Source organism: Ctenocephalides felis, unplaced genomic scaffold, assembly GCF_003426905.1.
Source record: "Ctenocephalides felis isolate EL2017-DRISC unplaced genomic scaffold, ASM342690v1 CF-g0.4_SCAFFOLD_01886, whole genome shotgun sequence".
Lineage (NCBI taxonomy): Eukaryota > Metazoa > Arthropoda > Insecta > Siphonaptera > Pulicidae > Ctenocephalides > Ctenocephalides felis.
Window position 1 is genome coordinate 156,256,675 of NW_020538040.1, and position 17,361 is coordinate 156,274,035.

At 30.5% G+C, this 17,361-nt stretch overlaps 1 protein-coding gene across 1 annotated transcript; it reads right to left on the reverse strand.

Moving 5' to 3' along the window:
• Positions 1-2,955: 2,955 nt before the first annotated feature.
• Positions 2,956-13,322, reverse strand: LOC113376100 (proline-rich protein 2-like). The gene is made up of 7 exons (XM_026616027.1): positions 13,257-13,322; positions 11,721-12,672; positions 11,612-11,655; positions 9,687-9,858; positions 4,641-4,846; positions 3,138-3,323; positions 2,956-2,961 (listed from the first exon to the last, which is right to left on the reverse strand). The coding sequence occupies exons 1-7, from the start codon at positions 13,320-13,322 to the stop codon at positions 2,956-2,958; spliced, it is 1,632 nt and encodes a 543-aa protein (XP_026471812.1).
• Between the last annotated feature and the right edge of the window lie 4,039 nt (positions 13,323-17,361).

The window sequence follows — 17,361 nt, forward strand, 5'->3', positions numbered from 1 at the left end:
AAATCTACTTCAAATGCAATGTCCAAAAACATACATGCATTTTCAAATCATTAGTAAATTTTTGAAGATATTGAACTAAGTTAATTTAAATGCAAAAAACTTACATGATGATTATCCTCCGAACCATGCTGCTAATGCAAACATAACATAAATCAATCAAGCATAAAAATAAATATATTCTATAAAATTTTCTCACACACTTTTAACGAAACATAAATTAATTTTTGACTCCATAGCGAAATAAATATCGATTAGTATTCGATGGCTGTCTAACAAATTGGCGAATGAATATAACACGTCAATGGTGTTATAAATTAATGAAAAGAATGTCACAAATGAGTTTTGACATAGAAGCATTCCGAAATTAGGCATGATCAAATTAATCGTCGATTGTATGAAGTATTACATATTAAAATTATCGTAGACTTTTAAAGTTTATAATCAAAGATATCCAATCTTGTAGTAACTACCTTGAAAAGTTTCGTTCCTATAATTTGTATTTTTTAACACTATCTGAAATAAAAATTGGTAACCAAATGTTATCTCGATAAAATATAATGAATTTACCAAATAATAAAATTAATTAAATCGATGTATATAGATTTGAAATCAAATCTTCTTTCAGTTTTATATTTTGCTATATATGTATATTAGGGTAGTTTTTAATATGGGCAGGTCCTTAATATGGGCATTTTCGAATTTCCTTGCTCTCAAGGGCTCAAATGGTTCCAATTAATAAAAAACAATTCCCTGAAAGTTTTAGCTCTTAATATTGTCTTTTAGATAGTGCGCAATTCAATCAAAGTTTTGTATAGAAATAGCATGAAAAAAATTTCAAAAATTTTGCAGAGCGTCGAATTTTCAATAAAAAATTACACGATATTTCACTTTTAATTCATTTGTCGCTAAGTTAAACCTAAATTTTTTTTTTTAATTTTCAAAATTTTTTCCATGATATTTCCTTACGAAGTTTGATTGAATTGCGCACTATCTAAAAGTTAATATTAGGAGCTAAAACATTCAGATAATTATTTTTTATCAATTTAGAACCATTTGAGCTCTTGGGAGCAAGAAAATTCGAAAATGTCCATATTAAGGACCACCCTAATGTATATATGTAATATACACCGATTGCGATTATTTATTCAGTATTGTCATAATTTTATCAGCATTTATAAATGTTCTATCATCATAAAGCTTGAAGTTATTGGTTTACATACCAGTATACTTTGTAATTTGTATATTTATTGATAGACTAGCATAAATGTTCGACGGTAGATAAATATATCTAGGACATTCCAAAGATCAGATATCCTTGACTAAATCGTATCTGGTGTACAATGTCGAATGTAAATGATACAGCTCTCATGAGTTATATTATGACAAATGAACATGATATTAAATAATTAAATGTAATTGCAATATATTAAAGATTAAGTAAAGATTGAGGCAACGTAAATGCTGTTTTCCTTCCACGTTGCATGCGCTGCAAACATTTGTCAAAACATTATCATGCTCTTAATTTTAGTTCTAGTAGCTACCTTTAAATTAATTATCATGCCGAGTTAGAGATGACTCATATCTATTCTAGCTACATTCACTAAAAATTAATTTCTTTCAGCACAAATTATTATAGTTATCGGTCAACTAAAAATTGAAAATGAGTCACAACACCTATTATGAGTCTAAAATATGAGAAATCGATCATTAAAAATTGAAGAGAATATGACATTCATTAACTGTTTTAGCATCGTAAACAAGGGCGCTATAATGAAAATATTTAACTTGATATTTTATAATCAAAGGTAATTTTTTTCGTTTAATTTGGTTAAAAAAATAATAGGTAAAGCGGGGCTTGAAGGTTCGCTGGCAAAAAGGTCCATCACCGATATCTCAGAAACAAGTAACACTAGGAAATTTTTGACAACAATATTTAAAAGTTGAAGGCAAAAGATGTTCAAGCACTCATCACCTTTTAATTCTTAAGACATCGCTATCAGGAGATAAACGATATTGTTCAAAAATTTATAACAAAAGTATTTGCTTTCATTGTTAGTTTTTTTGGTTATGAGCACTGTTGTTTAGTTTACAAGACCTGAATATAATTTTTAAGAATACGTTGTTTAATTGGTTTATATGATATGTTGTAATATTTAAGTTAGATTCAACAGTTTTATATATGGAACCTCTATAAAAGCTTACACGTGTGTAGGGTAAAAAGGACTAACTGAACCTTCACCCTGTCAAAGGTATAAACAATAAAAATAGTGAATATAAAAATAAATTAAGTTAAAAAACAAGCTCACAAAAAATAATTCAAATAAATAGTTTTTTCAACTCTAAAGGTGAATATCTCTGTCAAAATACTAGATCAAGGTTATTTGCAGTATGTACAGAACCTCTGTACAAAGTGTATGTATGAAAGTATTGCATCGGTTGAATGATAAAGATATTATTTCGTCTTTAGATATTATTTCGTCAAATCTTTTTAAAATTAAAAATAAAACAATGGATCTGTTAGCTTCCAAGCTGCGTCACAATACCCCCCTATAGGGTAAAAGAGGACGAAAAACAAATTTTAGAAAAACAGTAAAAATTCACATTTCTATGATTTGTCTCATTTGATTTAGACGGCATTTACTTAAAGTCAAATTGGACCTTTGTGCCCCGCCCTACCCTATTGTATTCCAATAACTCTCGTGCTTAAGTTACGAAGTATGAGTAAATTTTATTTATTAAGACCCGGTATATACTTACGAAACATACTAAAACACGAAACAAATTATGTATTACCAACATGTAATTATTTACACACATTTTGACAAAAATATTAGCGAAAGATATGTTTTAGTAATATTTGAAAACAGTAAACTTAATATTCAAATGACGTCTGACTGAAATCAAGTAATATTGGCAAGAATAGTTATTAACAAAGACTGTCATCAAAATGTTGATTTACGACTTAAATTTGATTTATGACTCATGATAATATTTACATATAATATATATATTAAAACCTCGGTTAAGATGCTAAATTAAATCAAATTCATAAAAATTTCAAATTTATTAAATTGTAAAAAAATATTAAAAAGCAAAAAACTAGAAAAAAAGTGACATAAATATTAATTTAAACATACCTTAACTTCTCCACCACCAGGTGCGTGCTTAATATTATCTTTAGATGCAATTTTTGGTTTTGCTTTTTCTTTGAAATCCAACTTTTGTGTTCCTATTTTTTTGTCCCCGCCTCCAGGTTTGTGGCTTGCATTTTCCAGGGAACCGATTTTGGAGCGGGCGCTCCATTGGAGCTTTGTCTGCGTAATCTATTATCAAAATGAATTATTACTTTACTGTACATAAAATTTAAATTTTAGACAAGGCTGTAGTAAAAATCTATAAAAAAAGAAACTGCATCACTCATAATTTTTACAAACCAAATAAAAAATGCTATTTTCAAGATTTTTGCCAAAATTCAAATCATTCAAAATATCTCGAAAATGTAAGTTTCAGATTTACAAATAATAATAATAATAAGAAAGGACGACAAAATAAAAAAAAGTTGTCTGGATTGAGTGTGCGACATATGTTTTCCAATGCTGAACACAAATCTAGAGTCAAAATTGTATTGCCAATTTTCATCTTTACTGAGTTTCCATCTTTACTGAGTTTATTTTTGTAAAATCCAGCAGAAATCTGAAATATTTTCAAAAAACTGCAAACATGTTTGCAGATTACTCGGGAGTAATAGAAATGAATATATGTATTTGCATATTGCTGCTGGATTCGACGAAAAGAAACTCAACAAACTTGAAAACAGCAATGCAGAAATGCGTTTCCCCGGTTATTCTAACAATAAGAAAAGTGGGCCAGGAAACGACAGAACTCATAAAATTTTAAATAACATGCAGAAGAATGACTAGATCGGAGATCATATCATTTTTTATTATAACCTTCAATTTTGACTTTAACTTTATATATATAACTAAAAATATATTGTCGCACAGCAAATACAGACCATTTATTACCATTTATTTATTTTGAGGACCAGTGTAATTTAAGCAAATTCTTATTATTTTATAAGCATCAACAAATTCAATTTAATTGTGCATAGGAATTAATTATATTTTTCCACATTACCGATATAATAGGGTCAAGTTTTGTGTTATTTGATAAAGAAAATTGATTGCGAGATATTTATTCGTAGCAAATTACGATAAAAAAACACATAATATATTGTCAATGAACGTGAGATAATGTTTTTGTTGTGTCTTCTTGGTTCTATTTGCTAAAGATTAGACAGTGGGAAAGCAGTTTGTTTTTATATTTTCACGCTGCTCGTGTTACAAATTATATAACATTCATTCTTATCTTTTCAGAGGAATTATCATTAAATACTCAACGCTTTCTTTTGTTTATTTTTTAATTCAAATCTATCATTAACAGAAAAAATATGGAAAATATAATATCACAAACAATTTTGTAAAATGGTTGTTAGCTTCAAGTTTAATTTTAGTCTCTAGGTTATCATTAAGTCTCAAACTTGTCAATTAACATCAATTCCAATGAAAGGAATTCTAATTACACTGACTTGCAAGAGTACAAATTGAGTTTCATTTCATGCTTCCACTGTCATTCATTACCTTTTTATCTCCGCCACCTGGGACATAAGTTTCATTCTTCGCCGCAATTCTAGGTGTGGCTTTGAATTCGATTTTGCGATTTTCGATTTTTACGTTCCCTCCGCCCGGCTTGTAGCTCGCATTGTCCAAAGATCCGATCTTTGATCGCACGGTCTTCAGATTGGGAGAAGGCGCTGATCCAACCTGCACTTTGTTCATCGGCACTTCTGCACAATTGGACATAGTTCACAGTATTTTAATTTTTTTGCACAATAATCCACAATAAATAGAAGTATAACTTATTTTTAGAGGTTTATCAGAGACATATCATGTTTAGTTCTTATGGTATACTGCCGTCGAGATGTATTGAAAGAATAAAATAATCTTACGAAGAATTGAAGGGATTAAGATATTCAGGATATAGTGATGACAGAATAATGATTAGAAACAATTGTTTAATGAACAATGTCGGTTTGTGTACTAGACGAGATGACCGACCTCGAGCTCAATTATATTACGCAAAAATATGTCATGGTGGGAGAGAGATGCTGGGCGGATGGTTTGGTTAGTTACTTTATACTAATTGTCCGTTACAAATGTCGATAATAGAATATTTGTTTTGGCGACGGATGACTACATACAAAGTTCCATTATTCTTCAAGCTGTTGCGTCATGAACTGACCTCTCTAGTTCTAGTAGATTAGAATCAATAAATGTCTTTTTCAAGTACACCTGGAAAATATTGATTTTGTCGCTGACTAAAATTAAAAGAAAGTTGTGCGTAGTAGACGTAAAAATACTATAATTTGAAATGAAGAAGTAAGTATATAAAATATTTTATATTTCTAGTAGATTAGATTCGCCACTGTGTGGGTTGATTGTCTTTTTTATGAGTGATCTGTGCTTATAGTTTTTGTATCTAGCGTACACTAGAATTCATATTCAATAGCTATTTTCAAAATAATCATTAAAAACAGATCATTACATGTTGAGAGCTAAATAAACTCAGCTGCACATTCAAGAATTTTGATTCCAGTATAACAAGTGTTTATAACGAACCATTTCTTTGTAAGGGCAATCCTACAAAAGGGCAACAGTAAAAGATTAATAATAATAATGCCTACTCTGCCTTAGAACAAGTCCGTGAGCTGAGTTAAACTTCAACTCGAACCAGGGAAAAATAGCGTGATTTGCTATTGCCATTTCACATTGCTATTGCCATTTTCACATGGGCTTTTTCAGTTGAAAACATATTTTCGCTCTTTATTTTCAAGTAAAATTTGATATCGCTACTACATGATATCAAGTTGTCCAGTACAGACTCAAGACCCTGTAGACATAAGGCAGTGCGCTTAACGCCATGGAAAACCCATCAATCAAAAGAATAATAATATATAATGTATAGGGTAGAGCGGGGTACAGAAGTCCAATTTGACTTTGAGCAATCATATTGTGAAAACCAAACCAATTACAGATCAACAAATGCCACATATCAAACAAACAACTACCTGACTATATTCAGTAACAGCTAATTCATTATTATACAAAAATGTTTTTTTGTTGTTTTTCAAAAATTTGTCACCAGGTCGTTTTTACCCCTTAGACGAGTAAAATGGGACAGCCAAAGGACAAATATGTCCAATGTTTTATTTTTAATTTTGAAGAGATTTTACGTAATAATAGCTACCTTATTATTATTATTATTATTATTATTTTTGTAAATATAAATATAGATGTATTAGATGTATTGGATATTGGTATGCAAACCAATGCGAAATATAAATTTCATGGAAACATTGTTTGTAGAGATAAAATATGCTGTAAAACATCATCATCTGTATATCATCACACACAAGAGTAGTGCTCTTTAAAAAAAATAAACTACGGTCTAATAAAAAGTCTAATTTCTGAGAAGCCTAACTATCAAGCAAATTAAAGAAATTACTTCTGCTTGATAACCAGTCAAAATGAAAGCTTGTTCGATAGACAATTGAAATCTGTTCATAGCCCATGATGTCAGGGCTCATCATTTCGTGAACCACATTCAACCCATCCCCCTCCTGAGAGAGGGATGTACCCGCAATGGTATTACCGAAACACGCAATGTCGTGGTCTAAAGGTTGCAGAGAAACCCAGTTCAAGAGTGTGGGCTAGTAGCTTTTCCTTTGGTTGCAATTCATAGATACTTAAATAAACGATGCTCAGATATTTTATTTATTTTTTCTGCATGTAACACTATTGTTTATTTTAGCGTGTTAATGGCTACATCGCTCAAAGTAGACGATGACCGCGAATTACGTGTCTATGGAGCGAATTACGTGTCGACAAATGCGGAAGGACGAATAATATAATTGAAAAAATAATAGTAATACCGATACAGACTTTTCTGAAAAGTTTAGGAAAATTTCCTTCTTGCATGTTTTTATAATTAAGCACGTGTAGCAGAAATTGTAAACTTGAACTAAGTTATTTTAAAGAAACTAAAACTTTAACGTGTCGGAATGATAATATCAAATTTTAGTTAAAGTAGTTTTGTTTAGAATTAAGTGTATCATTAGACATGCAAAACATAACATTTTGTTTAGGTAAAAGTATGAATTACGTAATTGCTCTAAAAGAGACAAATGTCGTAGTGGTTGACTAAATGTGATTTTACACGCGCGTTACTCACACATTGCAGCAAAAATATACAAAAGTTACTTTATTTCTGTATGCCACTAAATATAATATATTACTGACATGTTTACTCATATGAATAGTCACTTCATAAATATTCCCCGCGCTTTCTTATGTTAAAATAAAATATAATCAATGTACCTTTTAATATCATGATAAATGTTTATCGATTAATTTAGACCATAATAGTAATTCAATAAAAGCAATATAATATATTAATGCTTAAAAAACATAAGGTCAGACCATATATTTTAGAATCAAGCAATATAAAGATTTTAAATTGATATATTATAATTTAATATTCTATTTAATTATTATTATTATTTGCTTATTGTTTTGTAAATGGTGAAGCAAGTTTTTTAAATAAAAAGTCAAATTTAAGTCATTATATTGAATTTAAACGATTTCAATAAATTTAAACTTATCTGAATAGTATAAAGTTAACATGATTTGTTACAATGAACTTAAAATAATACGTGAATCAAATAGTAGGGAAACTAAGGGCTATCTGTAACAGGTGTAACTAGTAACAGGCATTTTTAATATATATAAATTTAAATATAATGTTGATTTTAATTATAATTTAATTAAAATATATTTTTGTCTCGATTGGACATGTCAATCGTCCTGCATAACATTGTCATAGCTACTATCAGTTTTGACATTAATACAAAGTTCTACTATAATAAAATATCGGTTTGTGTTAATATTATCGACCGATTTTAAATTTTATGTGTCATAATTTGTTTGAAATTACTCAATCTTGTGATTTCTAAATTGTATAAATAGTTATCTTGATTAATTTAAAAAAAATCACATCTGCTACAAAACCTTGGGGCTAGTTGTTCCATACGAAAATTATATACAGATTCAAGTGAAAAAGATTGAATCGAATATATAGTTTGTAAGATGTTGGCACATGCAAATTGTGTCACAGAAGACATTATATCGTTAACTTGTATTATGATTGTGGTTTACGTTAATCTATGATAAAAATTTATATTGCACTTTATCATTATATATTTGGTTTGTATTAATTATAGTTTGGGTTGATGCATGAAAAGAATTACTTAAAATCGAGTCAGTTTAAGGGGCACAACTAGTGTAACCGCCTAAAAATAGGTGATTTTTGAGAATTTATATTAAAAAAACTACTTTATCAATCATTTCAAAATTTCATTTAGAAATATATTTATACCTGCCTTAAGAATACATAGTAAAATTTGTGAAGAAAAAAATTAAATATTTTTTAAGTTATCGTCGATCTCCAACGGCGCGACAAAAAAAGGCCCTTAACTGCTGCAGTGATTCCGGCCTTCTACGTGGATGAAATCAAAAAAAAAAAAATCTCGTTAAACTAGATAATATTGTCTGTAAAATGAACTACGATAAAAAAAATAAATTAAAAATTGACAAAATAGCGGTGTTTTTTTAAAAAAAGTCGAATTTTGCCCAAAATTTTGGTCGTTTTTCGACTGCCAAATTTCGATTTTTGATCCGATCAAAAAATCTATAGTTTATTTTATGGAGAACTATATACAGAACATGTAAAAAAATGATAGTTATCGGATCATTCGTTTTTGAGTACTCACTGCACCAAATTCGGGAAATGCTGTTTCGAGAAAAACGCGTTTAAAGATAAAATGATCGTTGTACTATATACTATATGTATACTTTTTAAATGGCTGTAACTCAAAAACTATTTGAGATATCGATTTGAAATTTTAATACGTTATTTTTCAAGGTGTAATCTACCGAAATATGAAAAAAAAAACAAAAATCGATTTTTTCAAAATTTCACCCTAGTTATGCCCCTTAAGTAGAGAAAAATTATCAGAAGTATTATCGTCGTTTTTTTTGTCGTTATTACTTGCTCTGGTAGCCTTAAACACGAGGTACACCGTACTTTTTCTAGAAATTGAATTATTGTGAAATAATAAACAACATTTGTGGATATATTTTCACTTAATTCTGTAGAGGAATAGTTACAGCAACTATCCATCTTTATTTCGTAGAAATATAATCAGTGGATTTCAAGATATATTAATTTAAAAAAAAACTGTTACAATAAACCTCTAGCCACCCTATATATAATAATATTATAAATCCGATTGATTTATTAAGTACTTAATTACTTATTAAGTATTTAATTACTTATTAAGTAATATAATTCGTCAAGAATTATTAATTTAAAATGGCTAAGACGTTCAAATATATTATATTTGTAATTGTAATCATCAAATATATTGAAAAAAAATAGAAAATACTTATGAAACCTAAATATCAATAAATGTTAGCCATTTATCTACCGCTCAACTTGTTTTTCTTCGATTTCCTAAACGTTAACTGACATACGCCGTATAAAAGAATACGTATTGTTTTGTGACTCACTTTTCTTCTCAGCGGTGGGCGGTGGGGTGTCGGGCGTTTTGAGCGAAGCGCGTGGCTTCGCCGAACTACGGCTGCTAGCCGGCTTAGAGAATGGAGTGGCGCTCTGGGGTCGTGAGTTTCCACTCGCGCTGGTCGGACTTTTCACCGGCGAGCCCATAGCGCCGTTCACGTCCTGAAATTAGAAGTAATGTCCTGTCAACAAAATGTTATTAAGCAGAATACGACGTTATTTGGAATGCTAAGAATTTATAATATTATGAAAATGATGCAAAATATTTTTTTTTAAACAGGACAACGACAAAAGCCATAAAAACTATTATCGGGTAGAGTCCATCTCCGATATCTTAAAACTGAGTAGAGTTAATTTTTTTTTAGCAATAATATTTGAAAGTAGAGGGAAGAAGATGTATAACCAGCTATCACCTTGATTCTTACGAGGTCGCTATCCCCAATGTTTGAAAATCCATAAAAAAGTATTTTCTTTCATTGTTAGCTTTTTTTGGTTGTGAGCACTGTTGTTTAGTATACAAGACCTCAATATAATTTTTATGTATACATTATTTAATTGTTTTATAGGATATATTGTTATTTTTAAGTTAGTTTTAACAGTTGTTTTTATATAACCTCTATAAAAGCTTACACATTGGTGGGGAAAACAAAACCAACTGAATCTTTACACTAGCAAAAATGTAAACAATATAAAATACTAAATAAAAAACTAAATCAGGTTAAAAAAAGCAATGTTATAAGAGATAAGTTAAATGAATCGTTATTTCAACTCTGCTGATGAATACTTCTGATAAAATACCAGATAAATGTTATATACCGTGTAATCTTTGTAAAAATGCGCCCATGAAAATTTTATTTTGCAGTGGTTAAATATTTTAGCTATTATATCGTAAAATTCTTTTAAAAATAAAAATAAGACGTTGGATTGTTTGTATCCTGGCCGTCCCGTTAAGAAGGACCATGTGACAAATTTTTGAAAAACACATTTTTACAAATATGAATTACCTGAAAGTTTTACAGAACTCATAATCAGATAGATTTTTGTTTGATATGTGTTATTTGTTGTGATATAATTGGTTCAGTTTTCACAATATAATTGTTTAAAGTCAAATTGGATCTTTGTGTCCCGACATACTCTATGTGTAAAATCATTATCAACTTATCATTTTAAAGTTTATGTAAATCGATGCTTATGTTTATTTATGATTCATTGCCAAAATCGAAAATGCGCCTTCACGAGAGTTACACCTTTTACAAAGAGCTGAATTCATTCAAACATGTCATATGATAATGTGCCACTAATTGGATCTAGTAGGCAAAAAAGTATATTGGATTTACCAAAGCCTATAAGTCGTGGTAATGCAATTCTAACTTATCATATAACATGTAAAAATATATTCTTTAATCACTAAATCCTTTAACTAAAAACGCCGCTATAACATATCGCCGTGATACTTATTGTTAGTAAATTTAAATTTTTAATGCATTTATTGTAATAATATTTGCGGAAGCTATTTCCATTACCTTTGAAAGTAAAAAAAATAGTGCAACCTGCCTTTCACAATGCATGCCATTATAATTATCGCATTTGCATTTTGAATACAATATATAATGAAAAAGTTTCAGGATAAAAACGAAAAATGTTATTCAGTTAATAATTTCAGTAAATTGCTTAAAGTTTCAGCATTGTATTTTAACGACATATCAGTCACGCTTCGAATAATTTTATAAGACTACTTTTATCGTCTATTGTGCCTATTGACCTGTAGTAAAGAATAGTTCAAGGAAAATCATTTACATATTTCAACTTATCGTTAGATACTCTCTGAATGATTTTATAGACCCTTTTCAATATTTTAATTTATAATTTTTTTAGTAAAAAAAAAAACAATAACTTGAAAATGAAAATTCCTCACCTTTCGTTGCGTAGATTCGTCAACACCGCTATCATCATCAACATCTAAAATTAAAAGAATGTTATAATTTATATTATATATTATATTGAGCAGTATACTATTCGATTACCTGTTGGTGTAACAACTTTTTTTCCAGATTGAGGTTTAGATGAAGCAGGTCTAGAAGTAGAAGATTTAGCGTTTGGCATTCCGTTGGTTGCATGACCAGCTGCAGAATCTGGTCTTACTGTTTCATTGGATAAAGTAGCTGGCTTTGTCGGTGGTTTACTGCCTGGTTCGGGTGTTTTTGTTGGTGGTTCTGGTGTTTTTGTCGACTCGAGTGGCTCTGGAGTTTTAGTAGGTACTTCTGGAGTTTTATTGGTCGATTCTGGTAATTTATACTCTTGCCCCGGTAATGGTGATTCAGCGATGGGCTTTTGATTTGGCATGACTTCTTCATCGTCAGTCCTCACGGCCGAAGCGGGTGCGTTTGCTACCGGGGATTCAGACATTGGTGAGCGCTCCATACTTCGAGAAAACTGTTGCACTGGCGAAGAAGGCTGAGAGCCCTGAGTCGGACTGAATTGATAGAAACCGCCACGTGTGGGGCTCTGCGGTTGTTGATGCGATGATCCGCCGGCGTTAAAATGCGCCGGAGGAGGACGACGCAAAGGTTGCTGTTGCTGCGCTCCCGGAATTGGACTGCCCGGCTGACCGGGCTGAGGTTGACGGAAAAGCGGCCGTGTGGCGACGTAGCCCACGGCACGCGGCGGCGGTGGTCGCTGTTGCTGAAATTGTTGTTGTGGCAATTGTGGGTGATACTGCTGTTGATTTGGTTGTTGATTAGGATTGAACTGTTGCTGCTGCGGACCCGGTCCCCGCGGTTGAAACGGCAACGGGCTACTGTTCTGATAGGGATGTGGCTGTGGTCCCGCGCCTGGCGGTCCAGGAGGACCAGGTGGACGTGTTTGCAATGGACGTGGTGCACCTTGCTGTTGCGGCACTCGTGGCACGAAGTTCTGATTCTGCAGCTGGGGCGGTACTTGATGCGGTAAGCGAACCGAACTCGGAACAGTTCTCACCTAATGTGTGTCAAAGCAAGTTTTAAATAGGAAAATAATTATTAACGTATATAAAAAGTAAACGACACAAAACTAAAATATAAGATGTATTAAATTATATTATTCTTATCATAACAAGGACTGACGCTTGCAAACTAATAACTTTCGTAAGTTTACTATCAGAATATTATTTTATCCTCAGAATGATATCATAACTAGCACGATAACTTCTCAAACATCAATCAAACATCATCATTTCAAGTATAGATACATTAAAAGATTTTATAAAAGCTCGCATAAAATTTTCATAACGAGCGCTTGTTACTCAAATGTACTGTTTAGTTCGTGATGCGTAAATATATATATGTTGAACTTACTGTTCATCATTGATTTACATATCTATTAAAGAAATTCACATGGATAATAAAGATAGCGTTGTAGGCGTTTTGCGATATCGGGAGCATATGACTGCGATACATGAAACAATGACGTTGTCACGTTTCAGTAGTCATAGTCCTTGACTCACAAATCAGCATTATTAAGAATCTATATCACCGCTCGTTCGATAATAATCCTTCATGTGACATAATTCAGCTTCCTCTTACCCCTTCTCCGTAACCCGATACGTCAGGCGGGGGTGTCCACACTGGTGAATCATTTTGAGTATTCATATCGATATTCTTCTAACTACTAATCTTCTTTATCTGCATTGCAAATAATTTCACAGATTATATTAAACTATTTCGATATCAGTATGTTCATTGTACTTGATTTCTAATACGTGATCCATTTACTTTTGCATCTACCTATATACTTGTGTTACCGCATAGGTACTGGTGGTGCTTCATACGCGACATTTGATTTCTGCAGAAACTTCATTCTCTTATTGCTATCATAAGCAATTGCAACAAGCCGGTAATTATTGCAATAGTTCCGCAGCAAAAGAACCAAATAATATATTATCTAATTTATTTTGCAAGATTTAAGATAAATATTATATAATGCACATATCGTACATTTCATCATACAATAAATAATGTGTTTGCATTCATTACTCTATGAGCAATGATTTAATACAAATACATAAATACAATACGGTGCTCATATGATAAATTTACTTTTTTTATATACCTAATATAGGTGATCTACTCAGAAATGCAATACCATAATCAATAATAAATTATACATACATATATATATATATATATATATATATATATATGTATATATGAATGTAAGTTTATAGCTAACGGAAACTTATATCTGTATATAGTTTATATGAAGTGTTTATTATATCCGGGTCAGAAAATCGATGCGAAAGCAAAGCTTCTCCAAAATATGTCGCCAGGAAAAATATATTTATTACCGTAAAATTTCGATACTTATTTTCACATTTAGTTAAGTAAATTTTAATTAATATAGAGTTAGTTTTGATACATTGGCATTTCTATATAAAAATATTAAAAATCGTATACTCATTCTATTACACAAACACGTCCAATTCGCACGATATAAAACAGGAATCAATTTAATTTCCCATCAAATTGTTTCGGTGCTAAAACCCAGAATGTAGCATTAATTTATGTTCTGTTTATCAAAAAGCATCATAATTTGTCGGCTTATCGCGTATGATCAGTAAATAAACCGCTATCGCAGAATCTAGCGGAATGAAATAAGTTCACAACTCAGCCGTATCGCCTCATCAATCTGCACACGTTGGAAAAAGTTTCGTGAATCATTCGAAAATAATGCTATAAGTGCTTGCGAATATAAATATCTAGGCCCTAATAGGAAAACAGCGGCTACGAGCCCGCTCGGCCTAATAACCGTGCTCGCGTAATGCAATCTAACAAGTGGCACCGCACTGTGGTAAACACGAGCGATGCAATTGCATGGGGCAAATGTGATGAATATGTTCCCCGGTTTCGACACCACCCTCAACTGGCAAGGGCGTTAGAATTATGATGAATTGCATCGTAAACCACATACTCTCTATCTACTATATCCCATTATTGTAATGCTTGAATTGGTAACATCCAATATTTCTTAATTTTGATAATGAAAAAAAGAACTAATGGTGCATGGCATCGTGCCTTAAGGAAAACTCCCAGTAATTTCAAATTGTTAAATTTTTTGAAAATCCTGATATTTTTGAAAATTTGAATTTTTTTTTAAAGCTATTCCGTTCCGTTTTCTCAAAAACTAAATTGTCTTTTAGCACTTTTTTCCCGTATCTTCGAAATGGCTGAAACTACCTCTTTCAAAAACTAATTGGCACATCTCTCCATCAATAGGAATAGTATTTTTGAATCATTCAAATCGTTCAATCTGTCCTCTCAAAATCATCGACAAAAATTTGTATCAGCACATACATACATGCATACAACACACACACATACATCAATTTTTTCTAAGGTATGCCGAAATGTTCAGAAACCTAAATATAAAAAAATTTCTTTTTCGATTTTTTCGCAATTATTACAACTTACCCTACGGGAAGATGTTTATCAATTTTTGTTCTACATGTTCAACAATTAATTCGTTCGTACTAAATAAAGTTATCAAGACCGTGTGAATTGAGATCTTATGAGTTCACTATGTTTCCATTAATGGAATACATTTCATTAACTAATTAAAAGTCTCTAAAAACCTCTTATAACATCTGAAATGAAGAAATTACAAATGGGTGGATTGTCTGTTAATCATGTGAAAAAGATCAAATATACTTTGATGAGTTTGACACCATTAATTTTTAAATATATCGACTATTAAAGACTAACATTTTTAGACATATTTTTTTTTTTGAAACATAGGTTTCAGATGCATCTCAAACATTATCCTTCAGTTGATAAACTGAAATCTGATCCAGGCACATATAAGATACTTATATGGATTAGTATAGTTCGACAAATACCATAGACAAAAAATCGGTTTCGACCACAAATTTAAATAATCAAATTGAACAATACCTATTTAAATTCGCAAAATCACTAATATTGAATAAGTTTATTGAATTATGTTATTATTACTTTATTATTATTGTCAACAGTTTCTTAGAATATTATTATGGTTTATTTTGAAAATTTTAGATGATAAAAAATATGCTTAGATTTAGTCATATATCAGGAAAGAACACACGGTTAGACAGACAGTCTGAGAGTCTTCCACCCAATTACTTAATTTCTGTAATTGCATTTCTACGTCTAGACATCCATTAAACCTATTATTTTCAATTATGTTCGCTCATTTTAAGTAAAAAATGATATTCTATTATAGGAAATGAACTCGTCATTATATCTGCCTACACTATTATTTCAGAAATATTATTTCAAATACGGCTTTAATACTTTTCACAGCTAGGAATTTTAGTGGAATAGAGAACAAAATAAATATAAGTATTTAAAATAACAGTAAAATAAAAGTTTGAAATAAAATTCGTTAATGATTTAAAGTGTTTTACATTGTAATATTCAATTTTACAAAGATATGACATTATAATGTATGATAATTTTTAAAATTTTGTAATTTTCGTATAATGATGACAATAGCAATAAGACGAAAATTTTGTAAGAGCAAATAATAATGGATGGTATTGCATTCAAATTTTGTAATTTTTATATTATGATCTAGAATTTAGATAAAATAGAGAAATATGTATTTGATTGATGTAATCTATTTTTGTTTTGTTATTGTTGATTTTTAAATTTAGCCTAAAATTATCTTGAATATCTGCTTCTCAAGCCAATATGTTAATAAATTTTCATCCAAGTTTTGTTTCCAACAATTTTGTTGAAGTTATTTTACATTACATTTTGGGCCAAGAAACCAAACTAAAAATAGTACAAAAATAAATAAAAATTTCAAATTATTATTTTCATACCAAGAACATTTAGTTAACACATAGATTCATTTTCAATTTCTAGTAAAAAAAGACTTGTAGTAAATTCGCGTTTGTGTGTGCGAATGAAATTAAAAACAAGTAATTTTAAATTTAATCCTTTACATCGTAAACGTATGTTCATTAATGGGTGTTTATTCAGTTTAGTTCTGGCTCTCACCTAGGATTACTTACACTAGATCTAGGCCACTGATTTTTCTCCCCGCGCGGGTCAATAAATATTTAGAACGCCGTAGCGCGACCATGCGACGTTCACTAATTACGCATAACATGTAAAAATTCAGGAAAAGTTTCTACGTTTATTCCTTTAATATATCACGGACATCGGCTTAATATCAAAACAATAATAACGAAATGACAACCAGTTGATCGACTATTGTTAATTTTGTTCATATAGTTAATGTAACCCATGTGTATCCATTTGACAATATTCAAACAAATTTTTGAAATCCAATATCAAAAAAAAAGTGATTTGCTTTTATTGACAAACTATTAGTTTTCGTAAATATACTACAATTATAATTGTAATTTCGGTGTAATTTACTTTTATTTTTGCTTATTGATAATTAGAACACATGAAGCAATAAGTAAATTGGTCAATATAAAGATATTGAGTTTAGGTGATTTTCGAAACTGCTTTTGTACTTGTCTTAGTCTTGAATGAGTTTGTTCCTCTGAGAGGGACTACCAGGACTTGATTAAAACGAAAGTTCATTCTACTTTAATCTTTGTCAATCTCAAAACCACTGTCAATGATCAAATGATTTATAATTTTTGAATCCTATTTTATCTCTAAAACTATACTAAAAAAA